Source organism: Neopelma chrysocephalum, unplaced genomic scaffold (genome assembly GCF_003984885.1).
Source record: "Neopelma chrysocephalum unplaced genomic scaffold, ASM398488v2 Primary Assembly neopelma1_245, whole genome shotgun sequence".
Taxonomy (NCBI): Eukaryota; Metazoa; Chordata; class Aves; order Passeriformes; family Pipridae; genus Neopelma; species Neopelma chrysocephalum.
Genome location: NW_020897907.1, coordinates 87917 through 115369, shown reverse-complemented (window position 1 = coordinate 115369; position 27453 = coordinate 87917). Strand labels below are relative to the sequence as shown.

Here is a 27453-nt window from a genome sequence, read left to right as displayed (position 1 = left end):
GGTAAGGGTTACACAGAGTTTGTGAACCCTCATCTCGTCAGGTAAGGGTTGCACAGAGTTTGTGAACCCTCATCTCGTCAGGTAAGGGTTACATAGAGTTTGTGAACCCTCATCTCGTCAGGTAAGGGTTCCACCTGCCCGTGTAGCCAGCACAGGAGTTGACTGAGGGTGAGCTCAGACATATAACCTTGGAAGTGTCCCACTGTAGCATGCAGCCCCCAGACACTGGGAGCTGAGTAACCCACTTCTGACAGTGACCAGTGGTGGTTTAGTTGTCTGGCTCTTGGTTGTCAAGTTTTAGAAGCATAAGAGCCTCTTTTCTTCTGATCCATGCTTAATGCATGGCTGTTGCTGAAGAGGGATCTCCTGTGCACATTCTCAGGCAGCTCTGCATCCCAGCTGGTCCTGATACTGCATCATCAGAGACTCAGTTGCCAGCAGGACCTTCTCTGCCCCTCTGAAATTCCATACCCTGTTTTCTGCTCTGGGAGGAGGGTGGGTCGTGGGCTGCTCAGAGGTGGAAGCAATGTAACTAATCTGCTGTTGGGGATCCCTGTTCCAGAGGGGCAGCTTCTAGGGGAAAGCCACGGGTCTGAAAAACTTGTTCTCACCTGAGGCAGCTATAGGTACTGGACAAGAGTCACAGGTCAGGGAACTGCCATAGGCTCCATGTGCTTGGGAGAACTGCAGGGAAGTGTGGGAGGGACTGTGTGATTCAGATGTGAATTTTGAGAGTGGTGAAGGTAATAGTCATCATTCCCTTCAAATCACAGTGTCCGTATCAATGAGAGACGGCAGAGAGGCGTGGAGGAGAACAAGAGACTGGCTTACCTGATAGACATCAAGACTATAGCAACAGGTGACTGGAACCCTCCCTCCCCTCCCCTTTGTTTTGCCAGCCTTACTGATCCCTTTGCATTTCCTGTGCCAGGCAGCATATCCCTGAAGGTCCTCTGCATATTCCCTCTCCCAGGCAGCAGATTCCTGAAGTTCCCCTTCGCATTCCTTCTGCCTGGCAGCAGCCCACTGGACACCAGGCTGTTCTGCTTTTGGCTGTAAGGACACAGCCATGGGTGTCTGTGGCTGTGGCCTGGACCCAGGCTCTGTTCAGCATGGTGAGCTTGCTGTGCTGCCTGCACTGCCCGTGAGCTGTGTGAGCTCACAGACAGCAGGAGAGAGTTGTTGTTGAGAGGGCATCAAGATAAAATGTCACTGCTCTCTGGTTTTCATGTCACAGAGTGTTTGCCAGGGGTTTTGCCCTAATTAGGTCCCAGGCACCTGATTCCCACTGGACAGCATTGAATTTTCAGCACTTTGGAGTACCTCAAGTACTTACACTGTTTCCTTTTCTTCCTTCCCAAGTGGACCTTGTTGCTGGCTACAGCACTGGCATGATCAGCCATGACAGCAAGATTGATTGGCTGGAGCTCAATGAAACAGGCCACAAACTGCTCTTCAGGGACAAGAAGATGAGGGTGAGGCAGGCACCTCGGGCCATGTGGCAGGATGGCGTGTCTGGGGAGAGGTAGAGACAGACATGCCTGAGTGGAGGGAGGGAGGTGAGAAACACACCTAAAGTACTCGTGATTTTTTGACTGCTCCTTTGAGAAGGATTGGCTGTGTCCAGATTGCATGAGCTGGCAGTGTTGCATGTTTGGTCTTGAGTCATAGCTAATGCTGAACTTAGTTGCTAGACATCTTGCTTCATCTCATCACAGCTGAAAATGAAAATCATAGATTCTTCTACTGTACGTATGTCTGTGATATTCAACAAGTCATGTCACTCAGGGGAAGCCCCGGGTGACTAGAAGAAGGGAAACATAGTGCCCATCTTTAAAAGGAGTGACAAGGAGGACTCTGAGAACTACTGACATGACAGCCTCACCCCTGTGCCCAGCCATGAGCCCAGCTGATCTGTTCTCCTCTGCCCCCTCCAGCTGCAGCTCTATGACATTGAAAGCAGCACCAAGACGACCATTCTGAACTATTGCTCCTACGTGCAGTGGGTTCCAGGCAGCGACGTGGTGGTGGCTCAGAACAGAAACACCCTCTGCATTTGGTACAACATCGATGCTCCAGAGCGAGTCACCATGTTTCCTCTGAAGGTAAAACTCTGGAGCCTTTGATTGCCTCCTGCAGTTTCTGTTTCTTCTTGCTCGCGTGTGTGGGGTTAGTCAGGGTGGTATGGCAGGAGGGAGGTAGAAGGGAACAGCTGGTTTCTCCTGGACAGAATATGAGCTCATCCATCAGCTTTGTGGCAGACATTTCTGGCAGAAGATGGAGGCAGTTAACATAGCAAGGAGCTGCTTCGTGGCTCAGTCTGCTCAGTGTGAGCTCATTGAGCAGAACTGTGACTGGCAGCACTGTCGTGGTGCTGCCCTCCCATCCCTGCTACCCCACGTACTGCAGGAGAACACAGGAATATTGACAGCTGATACTCTTTCCAGGGGGATATCGTAGACTTGGAACGGAATGATGGAAAGACTGAAGTGATAGTATCTGAAGGGGTGAACACTGTGTCCTACACCCTGGATGAAGGCCTCATAGAGTTTGGAACTGCTGTTGATGATGGGGATTATCACAGGTAAGGGCTACAAACACCGATGGGAATGGCAGGTAGCTCATGTCACATTCCACATTCCACCTGGGAATCAATGATCCAGAAGTGGCAGCAGCACAGCTTTCCATACAGAGCTGAACTCTGGTCTCTGAGCATGATGTTGGTGCCACGTCTGGCTATAGAGAACATCAGAGTCCTTCAGGAGTGTATATTGAGCATTTACCTTCTCACAGCTTTGTGGTTTCAAACTCAGGGAGAGACTGGTCCCATAGACACTGACAGGGATTTGCTGAAGGCAGTTGTCAGTTAATTGCAGTGATTAAGTGTGTCTCCAGAGCAGCCAGATGTGAAGTGGTGCTTGGGTACTTCTGCTGCTGCCCTTCTGGGGATGGTGGCAGTGTCATGGAAACAGCCAGGAGCTGTGCAGAGTAAAAGCTGACTGTCTGAAGCAGTGATGGCAGCCACCTGGGCCTTGCTGACACTGTTATAGGGCTTTTTAAAGTGTTCAGGGGAGAAAACTTCATGTGTTCCTAGCACTGTTACTGCTTGAGAGACTTCTTCACCAGGGACTTGCATCAGGCACAACATTTTGGGCTTGTCCCACACTGCTACAGCCTTCTGCTGATCATCTGCCTTAAGTACCTTAGCCCAGGTAGGGATCACCCAGGTCTCTACATTTTCCCCTGCTCTGTCAGGCCCTGTGTTACACTGTCCTCTTCAGAACTGAGCACACCTGACTTGTCTTCAGTGCAGCTGTGGTTAGGAAGCTCCTGTCTCAGCCTGGGATTTTCGTCAGAGAGCTCTTCTGTAACTGAAAGTCTTCAACTCTCTGTCTCAAGGGCTACTGCATTTTTGGAGACACTGGAAATGTCCACAGAGACTGAAGCCATGTGGAAGACTCTCAGCAGACTGGCTTTGGAAGCGAGACAGCTGCACATTGCAGAGAGGTACATCACATCTTCCTGGCTTAAACACTCTCTTTGCTGAATCCCTCATAGAAACCAGGGTCCAACAGGCTCTGTGTGTGGCCTGGAAGATTCACTGTGTTGGAGACTTAAGTGTTCTCCATGCCAGGCAATGACTTGCCCTTTCATCCCAGCCAGTAATGCCAGAACAGAGAGCAGGAAAACATCCCTCTGTGTCAGAGATTTTTGTTGATGTATGTAAATCAGTGTATAGCAAGGCCTAAGGGAGCTGACAGAGATGCACAAACTCGAGGTATCTCTGAAGCCTGCAGAGGTGAAACATGAGCTTTGGTCATGCCCATGGATTCTGCCATGGAGCAGGGCTAGAGGGCACATCTGAACATGAGTCTTGGCAAAATCCTTCTCTTGAAGCAGGGGTACCCCACCTCTCCCTGAGTCTGCTGCCCAAGTTCTGATTTTCTTTTCTTGGACCAAAAGTGGGCAACAAAACTCAGTTACTGACTAACTTCTTTGCCCTTTCCAGGTGCTTTGCAGCTCTGGGAAACATGGCAAAGGCTCGATTTCTGCATGAAACCAATGCCATTGCTGACCAGGCAGCTCAAGAGCATGTAAGTCAAACTTTTCCTGCTCTGTAGGGCCACAGTTTTCCTGAAAACACTCGCATGCACATTATCTTCTGTGTCCATGCTCCCCAGTGTCATGCTACAGACCAGTACCTGGTCATGTAGAAACTGCTGACATCCTTCATCCATGCCTCAGATCCCTCTCAGGACTGGCCATTTCTTACTGCTCCTGGCTTGTCACTGCTGGGATTCTCAGCTGTCTTTCATTTCTGTAGTGACCCAGCCCCCCCCTGCAGTGCAGTCCCCTCCATGTTCCATTCCAGAGCCTGTTCTTTCCCTCAGCAAACTGAGCTCTCTGCCGTTTGCAGGGTGGGGATGGCACAGAGCATTACCTGGTGCGGGCCCGCTTGGCCATGCTGGACAAGAACTACAAGCTGGCTGAGATGATCTTCCTGGAACAAGTGAGTAAAGGAACAAGGAGTAGAAAAGATTTAATTTATTTCTGAGCAGAGGGGTTTGTGTCCTGCTCTGTAAGAAGAACGGAAGACATTGCCTGTTTTTGCAGTTTTTGCCATGAAGTAGAAGGAGGTGTTCCTTTTTCTAAGGTGTAGGATTGCACTGAGGTGCATGAGGAGGGTGAGGGAGGATGCATATCCATGTAAAGGAGATGGTACAATTTTTCAAGTGTTCTCTGCACATCTAACCCTTCCCACTTGGAGAGCTACAAGGCAGTGTGTCTGTTCCTAACCTGGATTCTTTGCTTCCTGACACAGAATGCCACGGAGGAGGCCATGGACATGTACCAGGAGCTGCACATGTGGGATGAATGCATTGTGGTGGCCAAGGCCAAGGTACAGAATGTTGCTGCACTGGGCTGTGGGCTGAGCTTGCTTGGTAAATCTTCTGTTTGGGAGTCCATTCAGGCCTGGGTTCTCTTCACCTGCCCTACCTGGCTTCTGCTGAGAAGGGCTCCAAGTAGAAGGAAAGGTTGCACTGGTGTAAGTACAGACCTGGGTGAATAGTGAGGGAGAGATGTCGCTGTTAAAGTCAGGACGGGCAGAGCGACATAGAATCTTCTTTCAAAGCGGGGACAGGATTGCAAGAAGGTTGCAATCCCCTTATTGTAACAGGTTGCAAACATTTATACTTTTCACACATCACACATGTTAACTTTCTATTGGTGCCTTCATAGATCAGGCCATACACATATCACTCTACTATTGGTACACATAGATCAGGCCATCAGGCCATCCACATGTCAACCTGCTATTGGTACTTTCATGGATACACACACCAGGATTGGTTGCAAACTAGCAAACACGGTTTTTGTCAAGTCATCCTGACTTGCAGAAAGTACAGGAAGTCCATTTCTGTCCTCCATCTTCTTCCTTTCTGAAAGTTGCCCACATTCCTCTGCGTGTTGTGTTCTCCTCCTTTCAGGGGTACACTGTAATATGGTTTATGTCCACTGCTTCGTCCATAAATGCCAGGCTGCTGACAGGCTTGCTGTCAACCCTGACAGAGAGAAGCTACTGAAATTGGTTTAGGAGTATCTGTGGCTTCAAAAAAGAACAGATAGTGCTGTGGTACACAGCATTGTGGTTTCTGCTGACCGGGCAGCAAGAGGCCAGGTGCTGTGACCAGGTGTGCAGAGCCTGAGGACGGGCTGGACAGCACGTCCCCGAGGCCAGGTGCTGTGACCAGGTGTGCAGAGCCTGAGGACCAGCTGGACAGTCCCCTTGCCCAGGTCACCCAGTGCTGCATTCCTCCACAGGGACACCCCATGCTGGAGAAGTTGCGTCGGGGTTACTACCAGTGGCTGCTGGATACCCAGCAGGAAGAGAAGGCTGGAGAGGTCCAAGAGGGACAGGGTGACTACCTGGCAGCCATCAGCTTGTATCTGCGGGCAGGGCTGCCAGCCAAAGCAGCACGGCTGGCCATGAGCAGGGATGAGCTGCTCACCAACGAGGATGTCATTGACAGGATCTCCACGGCGTTGATCAGAGGGGAACTGTATGAACAGGTGAGTGGCCCTTCCCACTGGGCTTCCTTCTTAGGGGCATCAGGGACTGTACCCCACCCTCTGCACCTGTGAGGCACAGGGGGACTGGAAGGCAGCAGAGCTAATTCTCTGTTGATAAGTTTGCAGTTAACATTTATGAGGAAATCCTCACTGCATCTATTGTAAGATGGGTGAGGTCTAGAATTACTGTTATTAATCAGGAAAAAGATTGCATCTCATGGGCAACATGTCTCCAGAATATCCTCTGAGCATTAGTAATTGTGAAGGAGGCCCTTGGGAAGATGGGAACTGACAGGAACAGAGTTGTGAATCAAACAGAAAACTTGGTATCACTGTGGAAATGTCAGTGCTTCCTCATAGCAGAAAAAAACCCGATGGTGTAAGGATAATCTAAATGGAAAACCTAAGGGAGGTAAACAAAGGACGTTGAAGATTATCTATAGAGCCATAAATATCATAAAGAAGGGACGTGATTATTCTCACTGTCTAATAACACCAAAAATTGGTAACTGTTTATTATTAGGTAACAGTTTTAAAACCAAAAGGTGTTTTTCCCACAGCACATAATCATGTTAATGTAAGAAAACAGTGCTGAGCCTGCCCAGTGTACAGCTCAGTGTCTTGGCTGACAGGGGCCTCTGGCAGGTGCTTAAGAAAGGAAAATAAAGAACAGGGCGGGCAAAATACAGGGTGGCACTTCCCCTAGTGTGCTTTCATAGGGTCCAGCTGTTTGCAGGCTGCAGTGTACCTGAACATTTTTATTTTTATGTTCAAGAACTCCTGATAGATTCCACGAGCCTGCCAAATTATTGCTTGAACCGTCTGTACTTTTGAGTTACAGTTTTGGCTGTGAGTTGAGATATATGTGATGTGAAAAAAAACCCAGTGCTTTTTACTGGCCTGTTTTATGTGTCCTGTGCAAATTACATTTCTCCAGTCTCAATTTACCTCCAGCATTTTCTGACCATTTCGTTTGGACCCAAGAGAACTTAGTGCTTTTCCAAACCTGTCACCTTTTCTTAAGCCTTCAGTTGAAAGAATAACTGTGGAGCTTGTGACTGCTGGATGCCTGGTTACCAAAAGTATAAATGGTCCAAAAGTGACTAGACAAATCATGGAGGTAGAGTCTGTCAAAAGCCATTAAATATGGTGTTGTGAGGGCATCACAACACAAACTCAGGCTTCTGCTGTGCAGGCTGTCAGAGATGGACAGATATAACAGAGGAAAGGGTGCTGCATACTCAGTGTGTTATTACAACCTTTCTCTAGAGGTGTGCTCTTGCCACCATTCAAATACTAAAGGGGACAAGCCTCTGGTCTGCCAGGATGTCTGTGCTGGGGTCGATTGGGAGAGAGGACAATGGTTTCAGCACCCACACTCTTTCCTAGAAGTTCCTTAGTCCCCATGCTCTTATTTAGTGGGCAAGGCAGAGCTGGCGGGGGGGTCTGCGTGGCAGGACTGACGAGCTCTGTGTGTGAGACTGGTGGGGTGTGAAGGTGTGGGGAGGTGGTGGCTCTGGAAGCTGACAGCTTGTATTTGTCATTAGGCTGGAGACCTGTTTGAGAAGGTCAGGAACCCGCGGAAGGCTCTGGAATGCTATGGCAAGGGCAGTGCCTTCCTGAAAGGTACTGTGCTCAATATGTTCCTCCCCTCCATCTCCAGCAGGAGCCTGGCTACTCTGGCCTGGTGGCAACATGAACAATTGCTCTGGAGCCCAGAGATGCCTGAATGCTCTGAAGCTTCCACCTATTGTCTCTTCACCGTGTGTATTTTCACGTAGTTGTACTTGCACACGCAGTCCCAGAACAGTGTCCTGTTCCCAAGCCTTTGACCGTGCTGATTGCACCAGCATGGATTTGGCTCTCCACAGGGTCCAGGTTGCTGGGTAACCCCTTGGAGCTGGAGTGGCTTAGACTGTCACCATTCCCCTCCCTCTGTGCCCCATCCAAGGCCCATGTTTGCCCCACAGTTCTGCTTCCCTGCTGGCCTGAAGGTGACAGCTCTCCTGTCCCCTTACAGCCGTGGAGCTGGCTCGCCTGGCGTTCCCTGCAGAAGTTGTGAAGCTGGAGGAGGCCTGGGGAGACCATCTGGTGCAGCAGAAACAGCTGGATGCTGCTATTAACCATTACATCGAAGCCAGGTGGGGGCAGGGGAAGGCTGTATAAGCAGCAGGATACTGGCAGGGTGTGAAGTTGATATCGTTTGCCTCCATCAGTGGGGGGTTTGCCTGACTGAGCCCCCCCACGCTGCTTTGTAGTGCCCCCAGTGCTTGTGTGCAGTCTCTGCTGGCGCCAGCCATGGATGCCTTCCCACATCTCTTCCAAGGTCTTTCAGCCCTGACTGCTCATCCCTGCTGTCCTAGTTCATTCATCCCCTTTAGCACTGCCACTTACTCAGATCCTTTGTGCTGCTCTGACCCAGGGAGCTGAATCAAGCAGCAGAGCGTTCTGGTCTCCCTGGCAGAGCACAGCTGGAGGAGGTGGCTGCTGCCTGGCTCTAAAGAGTGATGGGTTTGATACTAGGTGCTCAGTTAAGGCCATCGAGGCAGCCTTGGGAGCCCGGCAGTGGAAGAAGGCCATCTACATTTTGGACTTGCAGGACAAACAGACAGCAGCCAAATATTACCTCAAGATTGCCCAGCACTATGCAGCTTTACAGGAGTATCAGGTGAGGCCACAGAACACGGTCACCAGTGCTCTGTGTATCCCTTGGGAATGCTGAGTGTGGTCTTTTCCTGGCAGGTTGCAGAGGAGCTGTACATCAAAGGAGGCCAGACCAAGGATGCCATTGACATGTACACACAGGCTGGGCTCTGGGAACAGGCTCACAAGGTAGAGTCAGAAGCCAAAGCTTCTGGGGACCCCACCCCACTTGCTGAAGTGTGTCTTCCGTCAGGAGGTGCTGGTGCACAAGGCACCACCACCTGATCAACCAGCACTCTTCCCAAAGGATGCATACAGGGCCATCCAGTAGCCAGCAAGAAATCTGTTCCCAGTGTTCACATCCTGACCTTCTCTGTCTCACTCCCCCATGTGACACAAATGGCCCTCTCCAAAAGCTGGTCCTGTGTGCTTTGATCACAGTGACAAGCGACTGCCCATTCTCTGCAGAGCATATAGCATGGATACCTGTTTGTCAGATGGGAAGGAAATTGGTTTTCCCCTTCTCCTTCACTGCCATATGTCAGGAAATTGCTGTGCAGTGTATTCCCTGTGTGTTCCTTTTGGCAGCTGGCAATCAAGTGTATGAGCCAGGAGGATGTGACTGTGCTGTACATAACTCAGGCCCAGGAGATGGAGAAGCAGGGCAAGTACAAAGAAGCAGAGAGGTGAGTGTCTGCCTTGGTACCTGTCTGAGACTGAGCCCTGAAGAAAATGGCTGTAGTGAGGAGGATCCCTTTCCCAGGGCAGGAGTAGAATTTGGGACTGTGGTTTGGAAAGACCAGAGGAACCCTCTCCACACACAGAGACCTAAAGCTGATATTTCAGGATGCAGAGAGATTTCAGGGACTGGTCACGTCCTTGGCTGAGCCATTTGGATGTGCTTGTGTTCCCAGGCTGTACATCACTGTGAATGAACCTGATTTGGCCATCACCATGTACAAGAAGTGTAAGATGTACGATGAGATGGTTTGCCTGGTAGCCAAGTACCACAAGGACTTACTTGGAGATACTCACCTGCACCTGGGCAAGGTGAGTGCATCTCCTGGCAGGAGATAGCTAGGCCAAGCCTGGGCAAGAATATCACCATCTCATTGCCTCTGACTGCAGGAGCTGGAAGCAGAGGGGCGCTTGCAGGAGGCTGAGTACCACTACCTGGAAGCCAAGGACTGGAAGGCCACAGTGAACATGTACAGAGTGAATGACATGTGGGAAGAGGCATACAGGGTAATGATCGTTCAGAGCTCCCCACCTGTGCAGGGGTTGGACTCTGGCTGCAGGATCCTGGTGGGAACTGCTTTGTGTCTCTTCACTGCAAGATCAGAACACTACCCAGCCTCAGCACTGCCCCAGCCCTGGAGGCCTTGGGCCTCCTGCTCTGCAGCATTGAAGCCCAAAAGTAGGGCTTGACCCCTGGGCTCTCTGCAGCAGTGTCTTCCTCCAGGCACTGCTCTGCCCCTGACCACTGCATCCCCTTGTACCTCAGAGGTGTTGTTCTGGCTGCAGCCGCCTCCAGCACTGCTCCCCTCGGTGTGGACATGGAGTGCCAGGGTCACTTCTGCTGCCCAAACAGTGGTGTGGGCTGTGCTGAGAAGGCAGCAGCTGTTCTGCTCTGCCCTATATGCCTTTGTCTCATTCTCCCACTCACCAGTCCAGTGGTGGCCGCAGAAGGGTTCCTCAGGAGGGAACAGATGGTTTTGGTGCTCTCTCATGCCAACAGGCATCACATGAGAGAGGCTCAGTCTGCTGCAGGTGAGATCGATGCACTGGGCTCTTCCACTTCCTTTTTTTTGGACAGGTGGCCAAGGCACATGGAGGAGCAAACTCCCATAAGCACGTGGCCTATTTGTGGGCGAAGAGCCTGGGTGGAGAGGCAGCTGTGAAACTCCTCAGCAAATTTGGGCTTCTGGAAATGGCCATTGACCATGCAACGGACAGTGGGTATGCAGCTGCCTCCGCCAGCACCTCCCTGCCCTCTGCCTGACCTGAGGAAAAATGGGTGGCCCAAGATAACTCTGTTCACGTGGTAGCAGCAGGGCCAGGGTATGGCATGTCTTCCCACCCCACCATACTTCACACAGGCATTCCACTCCCTTGACACATCACACTTCCCGTCCTCATGGCAGTCTCTCAAATGCCAAGTCTGAGCTGTGCAGGCAAAAGCAGTTTGCTCCTTAACCTCAGCAGGAGGGGCCTTGTGAGAGCCTCTGAGCATGAGAGGAGGTATTCCTCATGTCACCATAAGTAACTGCCTGCCACAAGAATTTTGGCCCTGCTCTGCACTGGGCCAGATGTCTGCCTGCACGGCCATTCCCTGCTTCTCTCCCCCAAGCCCATACGTCTCTCAGCTCCTGCAAGTCTTGTCACCTCCCTTTGGATGGAACCAAGGGCCTCAGGCGCTAAGAGCGGGTGTGAAGGAGTTGAATTTCCTCAGTGGGGACTCTAAAAGCTCCTGTTCTCTGGGCAGGAGCAGGTGGAACCCGCAGTGCCCATTCACTTTGGACCCTCTCTCCTCTCCCAGTGTCTTGTGCTCTCCTTGATGTCTTGCTCATGGTGAAGGCATGCCCTCAGAGCACAGAGTCCTGCCCTCACCCCATTTTTGCTTTCATTGCAGGGTGTTTGAATTTGCTTTTGAACTGGCCCGCCTCTCCATGAAGCAGAAGATGCCAGACATCCACCTAAAGTATGCCATGTTCTTAGAAGATGAGGTAATTTCCCCCCTAGAATAGGTGGGAGTTCTCTGTTCCCTCAGATGGCTGAGCAGTTGTCCCGGGACTGCTGCAGCTGGCACAGTTCTGGCTGCAGTCACTGCACATCCAAAGGGCTCCACAGCCCCAGGCTCCACACACATCTTTGCTTCATAAACCCTCCCTGCCTCATGGTAAGTAGAGGAGGTCATGGAATTGTATCGGGACAGGAAGGGCATGCAAGCAAATTTCTTCCTGTCTCCTAGGGCAAATTTGAGGAGGCTGAAGGAGAATTTATTAAAGCTGGGAAGCCCAAGGAAGCCGTGCTGATGTATGTGTCCTTCCACATCCTAGCCTGCTGCATCTGCTCTCCCCACGTGATGCCAGCCTGGATGCCTCCCCAGCATCGGGCTGCTCCATGTCATCCCCCCTGTTCCATCTCGTGTTATCCCCCAGGTTTGTGCACAACCAGGACTGGGACGCGGCGCAGCGAGTGGCTGAGGCCCATGACCCGGACAGCGTGGCTGATGTGCTCGTTGGACAGGCACAGTTTGCCTTTGAGCAGAGGGAGTTCCAGAAGGCAGAGGCCTTCCTCCTGCGAGCACAGAGACCTGAGCTGGCCATAAAGTACTACAAGGTGAGTCTGTAGCAAAACCATTGCCTTCCTCGCTGGACAAGAACGTAGTTTGGATGGAGGAGTGAAATCCACCTCCCAGCTCTCCCTGTCAGCTTAGTAGCCAAAGAAAAAACATTTACTCAGGGGGTTCCCAGAGGAACTTAATTCTGGCCTGAAGACTGAACCAGTGGATTTCACAGCATAGCTTTGCTCTCTCACAGTTCCTGGAAGAGATGTCCTGCCAGAATATGGGTGGTCCTCAGGGGTAGCACAAGTGGGTGCATTTGGTGTCTAAGTGCCCATTCCACAGAGATAGCTGGAATGGATGAACACGTTCCCCTGAGGTACTTTGGATGAGTGGATAGACATAGGTGCCATTTGGGGGGAAGAAAGAATTGGATGGTGCTGCAGTGGTTGTTTCTTCCAGTGGGTTCTCTGGTAAGATGACATGAGGGGCTAGATATGTCATGTAATGCAGGAGTGTGGGGGATCCTGGTGAAAACTTCTCCCCATTGTGCTGGTGCAGGAGGCCGGCATGTGGAGCGAGGCCCTGCGGATCTGCAAGGAGTACATGCCCAGTCGGCTGGGAGAGCTGCAGGAGGAGTGTGGCAGGGAAGCTGGCAAGAAGGGCTCTGGGTAAGGAATGCTGTGGTCAGGCTGCAGGAAACACCCAGATAGCTCTTCCTCGTGGCCATAGTGCTGATGCCTTACAGGCTGATGGGATCCCTGATGGGAACCCTGATCCGGTTGTTTCCCTCTTGAGGGCTCTGGACTTCTTACTGCAGAGGTTTCCTCTCATCCTTCCTCCCTGCTCTGGAGGCTTATTGCTGCCGTTTAAGGTCTCCCAGATGGCCTCTTGCCACATATGTATCTCCACGGTGTCCTGTCCTGCCAGTGCATCTCCCAGGGGTCCTCAGTCAGTTCTCTCCTCGGCACTGTGTGCGCTCTGCCACGTGCTCCATTCTCATCTGAGGTCCCTGGCTTACCTGTGCCGTGCACCTCCCTGCCCACACCCTCCACACTGTCTAGAGGATCTGTGGCAGCATCCCAGCCCTGCTCACAGCCTGCATTCCTCCTGCAGTGGAACCGAAGGGCTGCTGGAGCAGGCCCGGGAGTGGGAGCAGGCTGGGGAATACGCCCGGGCAGTGGAGTGCTACCTGAAGGTGCGGGACCCCAGCAACAGTGTCCTGCTGGAGAAGTGCTTGCTGAAGGTATTGTCAGGGGCTGTGATTCCCTTCACTTGCTCTGCTGCCTGGGAGCTTTTATCGTTTGTGCTGCTGACAATTTCTCTTCACAGGCTGCTGAATTGGCTGTGAAATTCTTGGGTCAGTCACAGAGCATGGAGGTGACACGGACTGTGGCTCCTCAGCTGGTGGCCATGAAGAAATACAGCATGGTGAGGGCTGGCTCCTGCCCCCAAACTGCTGGAGAAGTAGTGACTGACATAGGAAGGGAGAGCTCTATCCAAGGGAAGGAGGCCAAGTCACATCCTGGGGTGATGGGTGGATGGCTCTATCCAGAGTTAGGCAGTGCAGAGTCTTGAAGGAGGATGGAGGAGGGGAAGGAATCAAGTCCTGGAATAGTGTGAGAGAGGCAGGCCTTGGGAGGAGGCAGGAAGGAGAGGAGCAGGTTATCTTTTGGGAAGAGACTTTCTGTTGTGGCTGTGTGCTGGTCTGCACCAGCTTCAGCCTGGAATGCATGGACTGTCTCCCATGGGACTGTCTCTGGCCCTCCAGGCAGCTGAACTCTACCTAAACTTGGACCTCATCCGAGAAGCTATTGATGCCTTCATTGAAGGGGAGGAATGGAGCAAAGCCAAGCATGTGGCCAAGGAGTTGGACCCCAGGTATGTCCTGAACTTTGCAAATTATGCTCTTCCTGCTCCTTCTCCCACTCCCGGATGATCCCTTGTCCTTTCTTTTCCTGTCCTGCTGTCCCCAGATTTCCTGGATTCTTCCCACAGTGGCCTTCCCAGGCTCAACAGGGCACATTTTCCACAGCTACCCTTCTCAAGCCATTTACCATTTTGACACTTTGCTATTGTCACACATCCCATGGAGATTGTTATCCCCTTTTGTTCCATCCCTATCCATATCTCCCTTTCCCTTGTCACAATCCTGTGCATGCAGTTTGTTCCAAAAGCCCTGTGATCCCTTGTTCTCCTCACACATTATGCTGTGAAGAGCTGCCTCGGCCCTTTCCTCCCCCTTCTACCTGTGTGCCAGCAGCCCACCAGCAAGACACAGCACAGCTGGAAGTCCTCTGGTTCCAAGGCTGAATCCAGCCTCTGCACTGATGCAAGGCACAAGGATTCTTTCTATCCACAGGTCAGAGGAGTATGTGGACCAGCGTTATAAGGAGTATTTAAAGAACCAAGGAAAGGTGGATTCGGTACGTATTTGGGATGTCTGGCAGGCTAGGGAGGGATGTCAGGACCTGTGCAGATCCTTGGGGCCTTTTTCATGGGGCTTTTGCCTGACTATGCCCACGGGTGAGGAATCTGTATGTGCTTGTGAGCCGTGGCCATTGCATTCACCAGACCACGGAATCAGAGAACGGGTTGGGTGGGAAGGGACCTTAAAGCTCATCTCATTCCACCTCTCTGCCATGGGCAGGGACACCTTCCACCAGACCATGTTGCTCCAGGCACACATTGCTGGCTCATGTCCAGTCTTTTGCCCAGCAATACCCCCAAGTCCTTCTCCTCTGGGCTGCTCTCAGCCATTCTCCACCCAGGCTGTGTCTGTGTGTGGGGTTGCTCTGACCCGGGTGCAACACCTTCACTTGGCCTTGTTGACCTTCACGAGGTTTGCACAGGCCACCTCTGCAGCCTGTCCAGGTCCCTCTGGATGGCAGATGGGTCACACTGGCTCTGTAAGTTCATGCCACGGAGAGGGAGGGACTGTGTGTCTGGGAGAAAAAGACCCAGGTGAGCTGCTGCCTGCCTGGATGTGAGTAGGAGGCCTGGCCTGCACAGTGAATTTACGGTTGCTTCCATCCCCAGCTGGTGGGAATCGATGTCATGGCTGCTCTGGATATATATGCAAAGCAGGAGCAGTGGGAGAAGTGCCTGGAAGTGGCAGCTAAGCAGGTGAGTGCCTGTGTGAGCCCTCGGGGCCAGGCCCAGGGCACCTGGAGCAGGGACAGCCAGAGTGGGTGGGCAGCACGGGGAGCTCGGGAAGCACCACACCACTGCCCCCATCGTGGCCAGCCAGGCTGAGTGGGGAAGCATATTGTGTTTAAATGTTGTGGTTAATGGAGCATTGGAAGAAGCTAAATGAGTTGTTTGGACTGGAAGTAATTGGTACCATGGAGACAGAGGGATTTGTAGAAGAAAGCCTTCTTTCTCCATGTTCTGGAGAGCCCTGGTTTCAGTCGGAATGAGATGTCTTTGTCAGGAAAGCAAATTTGACATTTTTTCATTTTTTCTGACGTAAAAGTAACAAAATTACCTGAGCAGGGTAATAAAAATGAAGAAAAGCAAAATTAAACTGTTTTACAGTACTCTTCCATGTCAGTAACAGGAGGAGAAAGCTCTCAATTACCAGGATCTCCTTCGAGGGATGGTTTGTATTCAGTGGTTATTGATTGGTGATTGGTGATTGATTGGTTAATGATTCAGTGGTTGTTGATAATGAAGATAACCAAAGGGAGGTGTTGATTTTTTGGAATGAGGTATTGGTTCAGATTGAATAACAGGGCAGCCCTGGCAACAGCATCTGCCATTAGTGGAGACACCACAGTTTATCCCTTGGGCCAGCACCGATGCCTTGGAAAAGCACTGGGAATGTCTGCGAGTGTGGTTTTATAACTTTGGTTCCAGCAACCTGAGTTTGGATTCTGCTAGAACAAACTTGATTTCGCTTAGACTTGGGCTTCTCTGTGGTGCAGATGGTCCCTATTGTAATCATTGTTCTCTTGGAGGCTCCTGTATTGATATTCTGTTTATCAGGAGCCACAGGTGTTGATCTTCATCCACAAAAAATAACTGCACACTCCATTCCCTAGGAAAGGCTCTGTCAGTTTATTGTTGGCCCCACAGTCACGCTGAGCTCAAGGAGATGTTGGTCTGCTCGTGCCTCTTAAGAGCATCAGCACCACCCTGCTCTGTAACCAGTTCAGAATATCATCACTTTGACTCAGCTGATATACAGTGATTATACAGCAATAATGTTACATTTACCAAAACAGCTCACATACCAGACTGAATCTTTATCCCAAGCTGTGCTGAGCCTGGGTGTTCAACTTCTAGACATCCACTGGGGCACTGGTCTCTCTTCTGCACAATAAACTTGCTTCCATTGCTCAGTTTTTAACAGGGTGCACATTTTGTGCCATTTTCTCCCTTATTACTATATTTAAGCGTGTGTGAAGGAGGTCTTTCCTCACTTGAATTTCTGTGAGGCCAAGAGCAGTCCTCAGAGGTGTCTGTGGGGTCAGCACAAGTATGAGCAGTGTTCCAAGGAGGTCTGGAGTCCTGGAGCTGTGACATCCTGTGGAAAATGGACTAGAGCAGCCTTGTAAATTACAAACATCTTCACCAGGGGTTTTAGCTAATTCTTCGCTAGACTAAGGGCTGGCTTACAGTCAGTCCCCATGGTGCCACACAGTAGAGTGCTGCATCCTTCAGGTGTTTGGCAGTATTTCTTTGGCAAGTGCTGAGCAGCTGGAAAACAGCTGTATTTGCCTGTGTGGAGGATCAGCACAGCATCAGCTAGCCAGGATTAAGGTGTTGTAGGGTCCAAATCAAACCCCAGGTGTGCTGTGGCCAGTCTGGCTCTGATTACCTGTCTCACCTTTGGGACTCGGGTGTGTGGGTGGTGCACACACGGATGAATCCGTCTCCACCGAGGAGCAAGTCTTCAGTTCATGAGTCTCATGCTGCTGCTTTCTGTGTGTCTTCTCCAGAACTATAAAGTCCTGCACAAGTACGTGGCTCTGTACGCAACACACCTGATCCGGGAGGGCAGCTGGGACAAGGCCCTGCGCCTGTACGTGCACCACGGAGCCCCTGCCAACCCCCAGGTAACGAGGGCAGCACCTCATCCCAGTGTGCTGGGATCTGCCACCTGAGTCAGGCTCCCAGTCAGAACTGGGACTGCCAACTGTTCAGCGTGTCCAAGCCACTGCAGCCCTGTGGTGGATTCTTCCAGAGGGCTGAAGGCAATCTTCTGGCACATTCTCTGCTTGAAGCAGCAGGGGGAGTTGAGTGTTTGTGTTTGTTTTGAACACCTTGAGCACCGAGTTCAGAACAAAAGGAGCCATTTGCCTCTCAGAGAGCACTGGCTGCAGGAAGCATCCTTCCATCCTTCCCATTCCCTGCCTTGTCCCCAGCACTCCCTGCAGCCAGCAACCTGCAGCACTGCCACAGCAGGAGCCATTCCCTCAGTCTGTGCCTGGCAGCAGGAGAGCTCCAGAGACACTGACTCCTGGTCTGGCTCCTTCCACACTTCTCTCCTCTTTGTTGCAGAATTTCAACATTTACAAGCGTCTCTTTGTGGAGATGGTGAATGCCTCTGGCATGAACTGTGCTGAGGCCTACTCCAGCTGGGCTGACCTGCGGGATGTGCTCCTCAGTCTGGTGAGTGTGGCCATGGCCAGCGCTGCCCGTTCAGCTCCAGCCCCTGGGGACTCCTGGCGGGACAGGAAGAAGAATTGGACTGGGTGGCACGGGCAGTGTTTTTAGAACACAAGCTCAGGGGAAAGAGATGGCAGTGTGGACAGCAGGACAGCAGGATCCTGTGAAATGAACGGGGCTGAACAAGAGAAGGTAGAGAAGAAGGTGACTCTGCACTCGAGGCCAAATCCTAGAAGTGGGTCTGGACATTGGCTCTTGCAGAGCTCTCTGTGTCACTGCAACGTGGGAGCCTGTCGTGACACTTCCACTTCTCATCCCACACCCACATTCACCAGGCTGCGTGGGGAAAGCACAGAGCTACTGAGCCTGGAAAATACAAGTCTTCCCCATCTTCCCAGGGATGCTTAGAGCCTTCTGCTCCTCATTCCTGTCCCAGAACACCTCAGAGCTCATGATTGCCTCGTCTCTGTTTCTGTCCCACGAATACCCAGCTCTAGCACAGACGAAATCAACAAATCCCCCTTTGTCCATCCAGACTCACCCCTGCCTCCAGTGCTGGCTGTTGTTGCAGTACTGTTGACTATTCCTGGCTCCCACAGCCTCCTTCCTTCAGCATGCTGTGGGACTCAGAGCACCCAAGGCCCAGCCCTTTTCCAGTTCTAGAGATGCCTGGATATTTCAGATCCCTCTCTCCCTGGGCTTCCCTGGCCTCAAGTGGATAAAGAGTGCCCTTGTGCTCTCATGCCCTCAGTTACTCTCGTTTTCTCTTCTCAGTGTGAGAACTTAGTGAAGTCCAGCGAGGCAAACACTCCGGCACACGAGGAGTTCGAGAGGATGCTGCTGATCTCCCACTACTGCGCCGCCCGCTCCGCCGCACAGGGCCTGGAGCAGCTGGTGAGGCCTTGAAGTTCCTCTGCCAGGTCACCACCCTGAGTGGGGAACCCTGAGGGGTTCAGGGATATCCACAGGTTACTGTTCCACTTAATGGAGCACTTAGATGTATCATGGATGCGTGGGAATAGGACTGCAGTGATCTGGGAGCCCTTCACCGGCAGGTGAAACTGGAGATGGTCTTCCCTGCTCATAGTGGGAACTGCCCCAGCCATTGGGGCGGAGCTGTAAACCAGGGGAAAGCTGATCCATGTGTTTGGCGTGACTTGTGAGAGCAAAGGCACCATAGAAAGTTAGGGATTCACAAAAAATCTGGTCTTCACAGGAGAGGGATTGCTTCCTCTGTGCTGTCCTGGGCTGTGAGAGCTGCTGAGCTTCACTCGATCTCGAGAGCAGCTCGTCTGCCCAGGGCTTTGGCAGGTGCTGGCCCTGTGTGCTGAGCCTCTCAGGGGGCTTTGGGAGCTCACGAGCCTGGGAGGGGGGCACAAAAGGCACTGTAGGTATTTTGGAGTCTTTTGTGGACTGGGAATTGTTGTGGACCACAATATGTAGCAGCCTCCCTGCTGAAGTCTTGATCCATGTGGGATTGTGGAATTGTGCTGGAGGTCTGTATCAGTGTGGGACTGGAGCTGTGGTGGAGAAGGCTGTGAAAAGGAAAGGTTGCCACAGCTGGGACCCCAGTGAAAGTCACAGAGGAGACTGGGGCTTCCCCTTGGCTGTATGTGTGGATGTTGGGAGTCCAGAACCATGTCAGACAGCAAGAGCCAAGTCTGTGCAGACCCCCACAGCTGTGGAATGTTGAGGTGCTGGGCAGTCTATTTGGGATCATGGAGCAGGGGTGGCCTTGACAGTTCTGGTGTGATGATGTATATCTGGCAAGCAGAAAAGTGAAATCCCCCTTTAATTCCTCACCCCACTCCAAAATTCTTACATAACTGAATACAAGGAAAAGCTTACTGACACTGTGGCTGGAGTAGGTTTCCTGGAGAGGCTGGAGAGTCTCCATCCCTTGGGATAGTCAAAACCTGACAGGCATGTTCCTGCCTCTGCTTTGACCAGGGCTGGGGCAGGACTTGACAATCACCAGCAATCCCTTCCAACCTCACCTGTTCTGTGACTCAAAGGGGGGGAATTTGGGGTTGGCTTCTACTGAAAAATAGCAATGTTCATAAACAGAAGAATCTCACCCTCAGGTGACAGTCCCAAGTGTTCAGCAGTGAGGGAAGTCAGGGTCAGAACTGAAGCTTTTGACCTTTGTTTGTTACCTGTAGGGCACGTGGGTGCAGAGTCCCTGCCGTGAGTCTGGGGTGCTGTGATCTCATGAGATCCCTCACAATCTGTTTTTTCTGTGCTGAATTGTTGTGTCTTTCCTGTCCTCTGTGTCCACAGGACACCATGGCTGCCCAGCTGTCCGTTTCCCTGCTGCGCCACACGGATCTGCTCCCTGCAGACAAGGCTTTCTATGAGGCTGGGGTAGCTGCCAAGGTAAGAGCCACCTGCCAGCAGAGCAGAAGAGGAGGTGGGGCACCCTGGGCTCAGAGATCCTCAGCTTTATCTTCCCAAATTCCCCCCTGATTGCACTGGCAGCCCAATAGCCAAACTCCAGCAGCCGTCCAGCCTCAGGCAGGGAGGACAAACCTCAGCCAACTGACAGGACCTGCAGAGCCAGGGGTGGACAGAGGCTCTGTTAGTGTGGCTGTGAGGCTGCTCTGGGTCACCCAAGTGTCTGACAGTCTGCCCAGGTGACACATAGCAATGACAGCAGCATGCCCTCACAGCCTGGACCTGGCTGTGCAATAATGGAATCATGGAATAATTTGAGTGGGAAAGGACCTTAAAGCTCATCTCATTCCACCCTCTGCCACGGGCAGGGACACCTTTCACTGGACTAGGTTGCTCCAAGCCCCATCCAGCCTGTCCATAATGCCTGGCTGCACTGTGTGGGACAGCCTGTGGCCACGGGGCTGGTTGTCCCAGGGATTCATTCCTCGGGGATGCCGAGCTGGGATGTGCAGTCTCTTTGTCCATTTCCTGTGCTGCACATGGGATGCTGTCACACAAAGAGAGCCGTGTCCTCCCCACATGTGGCTCTGGGAGGAGAGCTGTGGCTGTGAGGATGAGCTGCCTGGTCTCACTCGTGGTTCCTCTCTGTACCAGGCAGTCAGCTGGGAGAACATGGCATTCATCTTCCTGAACCGCTTCCTGGACCTCTCAGACGTGCGTATGGTCTGCAGGGGGAGGGCTGTGCCACTGAAATGACACCCAGCAGTAGGGCCACCACAGACCCCCAGCCTGGGCAGGGCACACCTGAGGCTCTCGTGGCAGCACACTGGAGTTCACGCTGATGGAGAGCCCCAAACCCCACTCAGTGTGTGTGTGCACAGCACTGGGTGCCCTCACACCACCTGTGGGAGGACCTGCCATGGGGGGCACCTGTGCAGCCCTGGGTGTGCCAATGCCACCATGCACGGGGCAGCAAAGAGCACGTTGGCCTGACAGTTCAGGCCTGAAGTCCTTATGGCTGTAGGTGCCCTTACAGCTTTCAGGATGAGCTCACTTGAGTTGTTCCAAGGGAAAGGAAACTACCGAGGGGGTGGAGGCCACCACCCAGTGCCTTGGCCACTGTGATACAAGACTCAGGAGTCCCCTCAGCCCCTTCTTTGACCAGCGGGTTGGTCATCAGAAACACCAAACCCAAGGGAGCTGACAGACCTCACTGTGCCACACTCCCAAGTGCTGTTGGCAGCTGCTGGGGGAAAACAAAAGCCCTGGATTACATCTTTCCCTTCTTTGAGGCCACCTGACAAGTTTGAGTAGGAGAGTGTCTGAGGGGCACTGCAGAGGGTGGCCGTGGATGCCAGGAGGGCCTGGTCACGAAAGCACGAACAGACAGGGGCATCCTCCCCATGAATTGTACTGTGAGCTCCACAGCTGGCATTGCCCAGTGCTCCACCACTTCTCCTTTCCCAGGCCATTGAAGAAGGGAACCTGGATTCCCTGGACCACTCCGATTTCCAGGGAACAGACATTCCTTTTGAAGTGCCACTTCCAGCCCAACAGCACGTGCCCGTGAGTGTCACCTGCATTCTCCAGCTCCTGTGAGCAGTGATGGGGCAGTCCCTCTGAACAGGGACTGGGATGAGGCTGGGATGGTAGGGACTACTGGGGATGGAAACAGAGCCAGCCCTGGCCCTGCTCTGTGCTCCCCACCCCACTGCAAGCACACACACACACACACACACACACACACTCTTTCCCATGCTCTCCAACACAGACACACACACTCACCCTCTGCTGTGCCCCACCCCATGTGTGTGCTCACCTGTGCACGTCCTGCACGCCCGTGTCCTGCTCTCCCCTGTGCTCCCTGTGCTGCGGGGCTGCAGCCAGCACAGCAATTCCAGGCCATGCACTGGCTGTGCCTGCAGGAGGAGCAGCGGGAGGAGGTCAAGGACTGGGTGCTCACCATGTCCATGGACCAGCGGCTGGAGCAGGTGCTGCCACAGGACGAGCGCAACACCTACGAAGCCTCACTGGTGGCAGCAGGGACCGGGGTGCGTTCCCTGCCCTGCCTGCTCACAGGTAAGCTCCAGGCCAGCTCACTCAGACAGGGGATGATGGTGCTATGCAGGGAGTGGGAACGTGCTGCTGGGCAGGTCTGGGAGAGGAGTGGGGAGACTGTGGCTGTGGGGAACCAGCGCTGCTGGAGGAGACACAAGGACCCTTTTGTTACTGGGAGGGTGACTGAGCACTGGAACAGGTTGCACAGAAGTTGTGGCATCTCCATCCTTCCAGACAGTCAAAAGCCATCTGGACACGGTCCTGGGCTGGGGTGGCCCTATCTGAACAGGGGGTTGGACCATACAGACCCCAGAGCCCTTCCAACCTCAGCCACTCTGTGTGATTCTGTGATGGCTCAGGCTGGCACAGCTCTGCCTGGGGACTCCAGGCTGGCACAGATGCTTGTGCCCGGGCAGCACCTGGCCCTGCTCTGCCCTGCTCTACAAAAGCTGTCACTTCTGGCAAGGTCTGTTCCCCATGTGCACACTTCAGACAGTACTGGACTGCAGTGCAGGACTTAAAGAGGATCAGGGAAGGGAGAGCAGAGGTGAGCCACCAGGAACAGGCTTTAAAATCAGGAGCTGGGTGCCATTGTTTGACCTACTCACTTGGGTGTCCTTGGCCAAGGGCAGTTCAGCCTTCATCTTCATTTGTTCCTGCCACTTTGGGCACCCCCTTCTTCATTCTGGTCTCCTAAAGCCTGAGGCAGCATCACCCTCTCCACACTGTGCCATGGGGCAGCCCCAACCGTGGCAGAGGGAATGGGGGTCTGCTGTGGGGCTCAGCTTGTTCTGAACGTGTCACTTTGTGCCCAGGATACCCTGTACTAAGAAACAAGATCGAGTTGAAGCCAGGCCGAGAAGTCAACAAGGAGGCGTGGTACAAGTTCGTGATGGCTGTCAAGGTGAGCCCCTGTGGGGCAGGGAGGCAGGCTGGGGGTGTGGGTTCAGCCCCTCATGCTGACAGTACAGTCCTGCTGGGTGAGTCACTGTCCCAGGAAGGTTTATTGCACTCTCCCAATGTGCTGTTGGGTGGGAATTAACAGCCCCAGCCCTGCCAGCCCCCGGGGTACTGTCAGGGCCCCCCGGGAGAGGGCCCTCTTTCCAGTGCCAAGCCCTCTCTCGTTCTGCAGACATCCCACAGCCCTGCGGGCCAGGATGTGATCGAGTTTCTCCGACGGTGGTGTGGGGGACTCCCGAGCACCAGCTTCTCATTCCAGTGAGCAGGACTATGGAAGCTTTCAGGGCAGCTCTTCAGCACCCTCCCCTTCCACCCCCAATAAATGTGTATCTCAACCCTGCTGTGCTCCTGTTTGCCAGGGGATGCTGAGTCCACAGTACAGGCAACTGCTGGGGCACAGGGCCATAAACCCTGTACACGAGTCTCAACCTCCACCCCGATAAACGACTGTCACACTGAGACCATGGCTCTGTCAACATCCCTGTGCCTAGGGAGTGGTGAGCATGGACGTGGACTCTCCCAGCAGCTGCACGGTCCTTCCCTCAGCGGGCCAAGCTCCCAGCCAGCACTTGCCCAGCAGAGCCACTCACAGAAGCCAGGGTAGAAAAGTTTATTTATTCAAGGAAGCCAGAGGCTCACACCAAAGGGATTCTTCACCTTCTGTTCCCTGCCCTGCCTGAGCACGGCACAGCCAGCTGACCTGCTCGCAGTGCCACCAGGACTTGGGCCCCAGCACCTCTGCTCACTGCTGACAGAGCCTTCAGCATGCCAGGAAGGGCCTGGCAGCTTGGGGACAGAAGGGGAGAGCGTCTGGGGCCCAAAGCACCTTCTGACCTGCAGGATCTGTGCCAGGTGGGGTGGTGGGGCTGGGGGAGAAGGAAGGCACACCCCTCGCCCCTGCAGCCCACCTTACCCACAGCAGGGGCATGGTGCAGGTGTGATGTCACCTTGCTCTGGATCACAGCACTCCTGCAGCACCACCTGGGAGTGAAGGAGCACGTGTAAGTGCAAGGCTGTGCTGCAGGTCCCAGCATCGCACTGATACTGCTGGCCACGTGCTTGGGAAGAGGTGTTTTGGGGGTCTGGTGTGGGCAGGGGCCCTTTTGATGGCAGAGCCTGCACCCTGCTGTCCCCAAGAACAGCCCATGTGCTGCGCTCACCTCTCCAGCTACGCACGAGTCTCAGCCAGCCCTGCCAGGAGCTGCTGCCTCTCTCGGGGTGGCCTCTCCATCGCTGCCCTTGGCCTGGCCAGCTACAGAGAAAAAAAAAGGGGGAAAAAAGAAAAAGAAGGGGAGGGTGGCAAGGGTGTGTGATGGGCAGTTTACACAAGGAAAGAACAAGGCTTGAAGAACAAGAGCCCCTGACTCTCAGGGGCATGAAGAAGAGGGTGTGCCCACAACTCTCCAGTATGAAGGGGTGCCGGTCCTGTCTGGCACCCAGGCTGGCCAGAAAAGGTTCCAACTCGGCATCCCCCCCTCCCACTGCTGCACAGTCTGCTTGTTCCCAGCAGAACCCAGCACCTTCAAAATGCAGCACAAAGGCAGCAACTGTGGGGCAGATACGGGGAGACCCATCTGGCTGGACAGGGCATACCTGCTCTTTGTCCCAGCTGTGTGCACAGGGCCCGATGCCCCGGAAGACCAGAGCAACCAAACAGCACCTGCCCGAGAGCACGGCTTCTGCAGCCGCCAGCAGCAGGGAGGGGAACCAGAGGGCCAGGGCCGTGTCCTGTGGAGCAGGGGGTCAGCAGAGCGTGGGCACTGCACCAGGCTGCCTGCACGCCAGGCAGCAGGGGAGAGAAGAGGGAGAGGGAGACAGAAGAAGAAGAAAAACGAGAGGAAGCAGCAAGAGAAAAAGGCTGATGGGAGGAGCACGGGTGTGCGGCGGCCCCGCAGACTCACGTAGATGCGCGTTGTGTTGAAGGGACAGTCGTTGGTTGCGATGGCTGCGCGGGCGTCCGCAGGCAGCGCGGAGCTGTTGCAGCCCCTGACCAGGTGTGTGCCCCGGCCGTGCACCGTGAGGGCGATGGCCAGTGCCAGCCCCACGCTACACGCGGCGGACAGGAGGCAGTTCAGCAGGGACACGCTCAGCATGGTCCAGTGCTGCAGGCAAGAACACCCGACTGGGGCTCACCCAAGCTGGGGGAAATGCCAGGGCCGGGCACCCCCGTCTCTGCAGAGCTGCTCGGCAGGGTCACGGGCGTGCTGCGAACCCGGCAGACATTTGCTCCGACAGAGCGCACACCATCTCTCGCCTCTTCCAGGACGGCTCATTGCCCGCGGATGAGCGTCTCTCACCTTTCACATCCTTCACCCCCTGTGAGCTCGGCGCCACCGGACGCTCCCTCCCACGGGCTCCGTGGGGAGCCCGGCACGGGCCCCGCTCGGCAGAGCGCTGGGACCCCCCGCCGCAGCTCAGCCCCGCGCCCCCCGCTCCGTGTCCGCCCACCCCTCAGCCCACGAGGGACCCCGGCGCGGCTGCAGCTCCTGCCCGAGGCGCTCCTGCCCGAGGACGGTGCCCCCGCTGCTCCCGCCCTCGGCGGGGCCGAGCCGGGCAGAGGCGACACCCGCAGCCCCGGCAGCCGCCGCCGAGGCGGAAGGAGCCCGCGGGGCCAAGGTCCAGGGGGAGCGGCTGCGGGCGAGGCAGGGCCGCGCCGAGGCCCCCGGCCCGCTCCGGCCCCGCAGCCCCGCACTCACCAGGACCGCCCGGGACAGATTGTGCGACACCAGGATGGCGACGATGCCGGCGGCGATGCTCTGCGGGGAGAGCTGCGCTCAGCAGGGGCCGGGCAGGGCCCGCCGCCCCCCGCCCGGCCCGGCCGCGCTCACCAGCAGCCCCGAGCACACCGACACCACGTTGGCCGCCGCGTACTCGGGGGTGACGGCGCGGCGGGCGCCGGCCACGTGCCGCAGGACCGAGCCGTGCACGATGGCGCCCAGCACCAGGCTGCCGTGGCCCAGCACGATCAGCCCCAGCCCCGAGCGCATCAGCCGCCGCGGCTCCGCCAGCACCCCCGGCCCCCGCCGTGCCCCGGCCATGGCCGCCGCCACCGCCGCCCTCGCGCCGCCCCGGGGCAGGGACCGGACCCGGCCCGCCCCGCCCGGAAAGAGGCGGCACTCGCGTATTTACAAAACAGTTTATTAAAAATAGGAAATGATAGAAATGAGATGCAGGAGCCGCGGCTCAGCCCCGCCACGCGCCGGGACGGGGGCGACGGGGCCGCTGCAGCCCCCGCAGCCCCGGGGGCCCGCGGGGCCCGCAGGGAGGGCGGGGGGGCTGCCAGGGCCGCGGGGCCACGGCCCGGGGGCCACAGCCCCGGGCTCACGCCGCGGCCCCGGGCGGGTGCGAACCAGTAAACAAAGTGCAGCCGGGGGCGGGAGCGAAGCGCCGGGCAGGGTGGGGAGCCCGGCCACCCCCGGGCCCCGCGGCCCGGGAACGGGGGGAGTGACGGGGGGTGCAGATGGGTGCGGGGCATAGGGGCTCACCCCTGCTTACCTTTAAATTAAAACAAGGGAAAAAAAAAGAAAAAGGAAAAAAAAACCAAAACAAAACAAAAAAACCCCATTTCGGTGCTGTGCAAAAGACACTTTGTACAATTCAAACAGAACAAACTCCATGCACATGAGTGGGGCTGCAGAACACCCCGAGCCAGGCCTCAGCTCTGCAGCATGACCTGGGCAAAATCCCAACAAAAACAGGGCTGGAAATAATACTGATGCGCAAAGTCCCCTTTAGAGGCGGGCAGGGAGGACTGTCACTGAGCCCAGCCACGGCACATGCAGGATGAGCTTCCAAGCACTGCAGCTGGGGTCTTGCGGATGCCCGACAGTGGTGGGCAGACAGAGGGGTCGCAGGCAGCGAGGCCGCGCTGGCCCCGGGAGCCGTGGGGCTAAGATGACACAGTCACTGCCGTCAGGGATCCGTTCCGAGTGTAGTAGAACTTGCTAAACGCCTCTTCAAGTAAACAGGTGAGTCTGCTCTGGTCAGCCTGGGGAGAACAAGGACAGTTGAGGGTAGGCCCTGTCCTCTGAGAGCTGAGAGCTTGGCTGGAGCCCCCCAAGGCAGGGACATGGCTTATTCCTCCTGCCTCCCCATCAGAAAAGGGTTGATATGGCACAAATCATTGAACTTTGAGAAAGGAACAGGCCTATAGCTCTACCTGAGCCCTGCTTACCTCGCTGATGAATCCAAGCTGGACCAGTTCAGCTGCCAGCTCCTGGATGTTGTCATCTGCAACACAAGGAAGGGTGTCAGTCCCCAGTCTGAGCACACAGCTGGCCCCAGTGCACCTCAGCACGGTCAGAAGGCCATTTACTGGGCTCAGGAAGGTACTTACTGGGCTGAGGAAGGTATTTACTGGGCTGAGGAAGGTACTTACTGGGCTGAGGAAGGTACTTACTGGGCTGAGGAAGGTACTTACTGGGCTG

The 27453-nt window shown here is 54.6% G+C and overlaps 3 protein-coding genes across 4 annotated transcripts in view; 1 reads left to right on the top strand and 2 right to left on the bottom strand.

Moving 5' to 3' along the window:
- The window catches only part of IFT172 (intraflagellar transport 172), a 34231-nt gene extending 10870 nt beyond the window's left edge, over positions 1-23361 (top strand). For both annotated transcript variants that reach the window (XM_027703649.1, XM_027703650.1), the window contains 35 exons: positions 774-859; positions 1363-1475; positions 1938-2105; positions 2448-2584; positions 3400-3507; positions 4010-4094; positions 4418-4510; positions 4823-4900; positions 5824-6072; positions 7620-7698; positions 8093-8213; positions 8596-8740; positions 8815-8904; positions 9304-9401; positions 9630-9765; positions 9844-9960; positions 10532-10674; positions 11348-11441; positions 11687-11751; positions 11877-12057; positions 12563-12672; positions 13118-13247; positions 13334-13432; positions 13773-13882; positions 14364-14427; positions 15041-15127; positions 16945-17061; positions 17507-17617; positions 18389-18508; positions 19895-19990; positions 20663-20722; positions 21476-21574; positions 21934-22087; positions 22882-22970; positions 23199-23361. In XM_027703649.1, the coding sequence (XP_027559450.1) occupies positions 774-859; positions 1363-1475; positions 1938-2105; positions 2448-2584; positions 3400-3507; positions 4010-4094; positions 4418-4510; positions 4823-4900; positions 5824-6072; positions 7620-7698; positions 8093-8213; positions 8596-8740; positions 8815-8904; positions 9304-9401; positions 9630-9765; positions 9844-9960; positions 10532-10674; positions 11348-11441; positions 11687-11751; positions 11877-12057; positions 12563-12672; positions 13118-13247; positions 13334-13432; positions 13773-13882; positions 14364-14427; positions 15041-15127; positions 16945-17061; positions 17507-17617; positions 18389-18508; positions 19895-19990; positions 20663-20722; positions 21476-21574; positions 21934-22087; positions 22882-22970; positions 23199-23288 (3922 nt within the window). In that variant the 3' untranslated portion in view covers positions 23289-23361. The remainder of the gene's footprint in view (positions 1-773; positions 860-1362; positions 1476-1937; positions 2106-2447; positions 2585-3399; positions 3508-4009; positions 4095-4417; positions 4511-4822; positions 4901-5823; positions 6073-7619; positions 7699-8092; positions 8214-8595; positions 8741-8814; positions 8905-9303; positions 9402-9629; positions 9766-9843; positions 9961-10531; positions 10675-11347; positions 11442-11686; positions 11752-11876; positions 12058-12562; positions 12673-13117; positions 13248-13333; positions 13433-13772; positions 13883-14363; positions 14428-15040; positions 15128-16944; positions 17062-17506; positions 17618-18388; positions 18509-19894; positions 19991-20662; positions 20723-21475; positions 21575-21933; positions 22088-22881; positions 22971-23198) is intronic.
- Positions 23362-23776: 415 nt separating this feature from the next.
- On the bottom strand, positions 23777-26064 carry KRTCAP3 (keratinocyte associated protein 3). The gene is made up of 6 exons (XM_027703651.1): positions 25855-26064; positions 25723-25782; positions 24928-25128; positions 24620-24754; positions 24187-24278; positions 23777-24007 (listed from the first exon to the last, which is right to left on the bottom strand). The coding sequence occupies exons 1-5, from the start codon at positions 26062-26064 to the stop codon at positions 24195-24197; spliced, it is 690 nt and encodes a 229-aa protein (XP_027559452.1). The 3' UTR covers positions 23777-24007; positions 24187-24194.
- Positions 26065-26148: 84 nt separating this feature from the next.
- The window catches only part of NRBP1 (nuclear receptor binding protein 1), a 32132-nt gene continuing 30827 nt past the window's right edge, over positions 26149-27453 (bottom strand). Inside the window, exons 18-19 of the mRNA XM_027703654.1 lie at positions 27201-27256; positions 26149-27014 (exon numbers count right to left, since the gene is read on the bottom strand). Of these exons, the coding sequence (XP_027559455.1) occupies positions 26916-27014; positions 27201-27256 (155 nt within the window). The 3' untranslated portion in view covers positions 26149-26915. The remainder of the gene's footprint in view (positions 27015-27200; positions 27257-27453) is intronic.

Bases quoted from the DNA above. Each gene is read 5' to 3' on its own strand.
- KRTCAP3 (XM_027703651.1), bottom strand. From the start codon at position 26,064: ATGGCCGGGGCACGGCGGGGGCCGGGGGTGCTGGCGGAGCCGCGGCGG. The intron at 25,783-25,854 runs GTGAGCGCGGCC...CTCTCCCCGCAG, and splicing joins CGGTGTGCTCGGGGCTGCTG to AGCATCGCCGCCGGCATCGT. The intron at 24,279-24,619 runs GTATGCCCTGTC...TTTTCTCTGTAG, and splicing joins ACAGCTGGGACAAAGAGCAG to CTGGCCAGGCCAAGGGCAGC.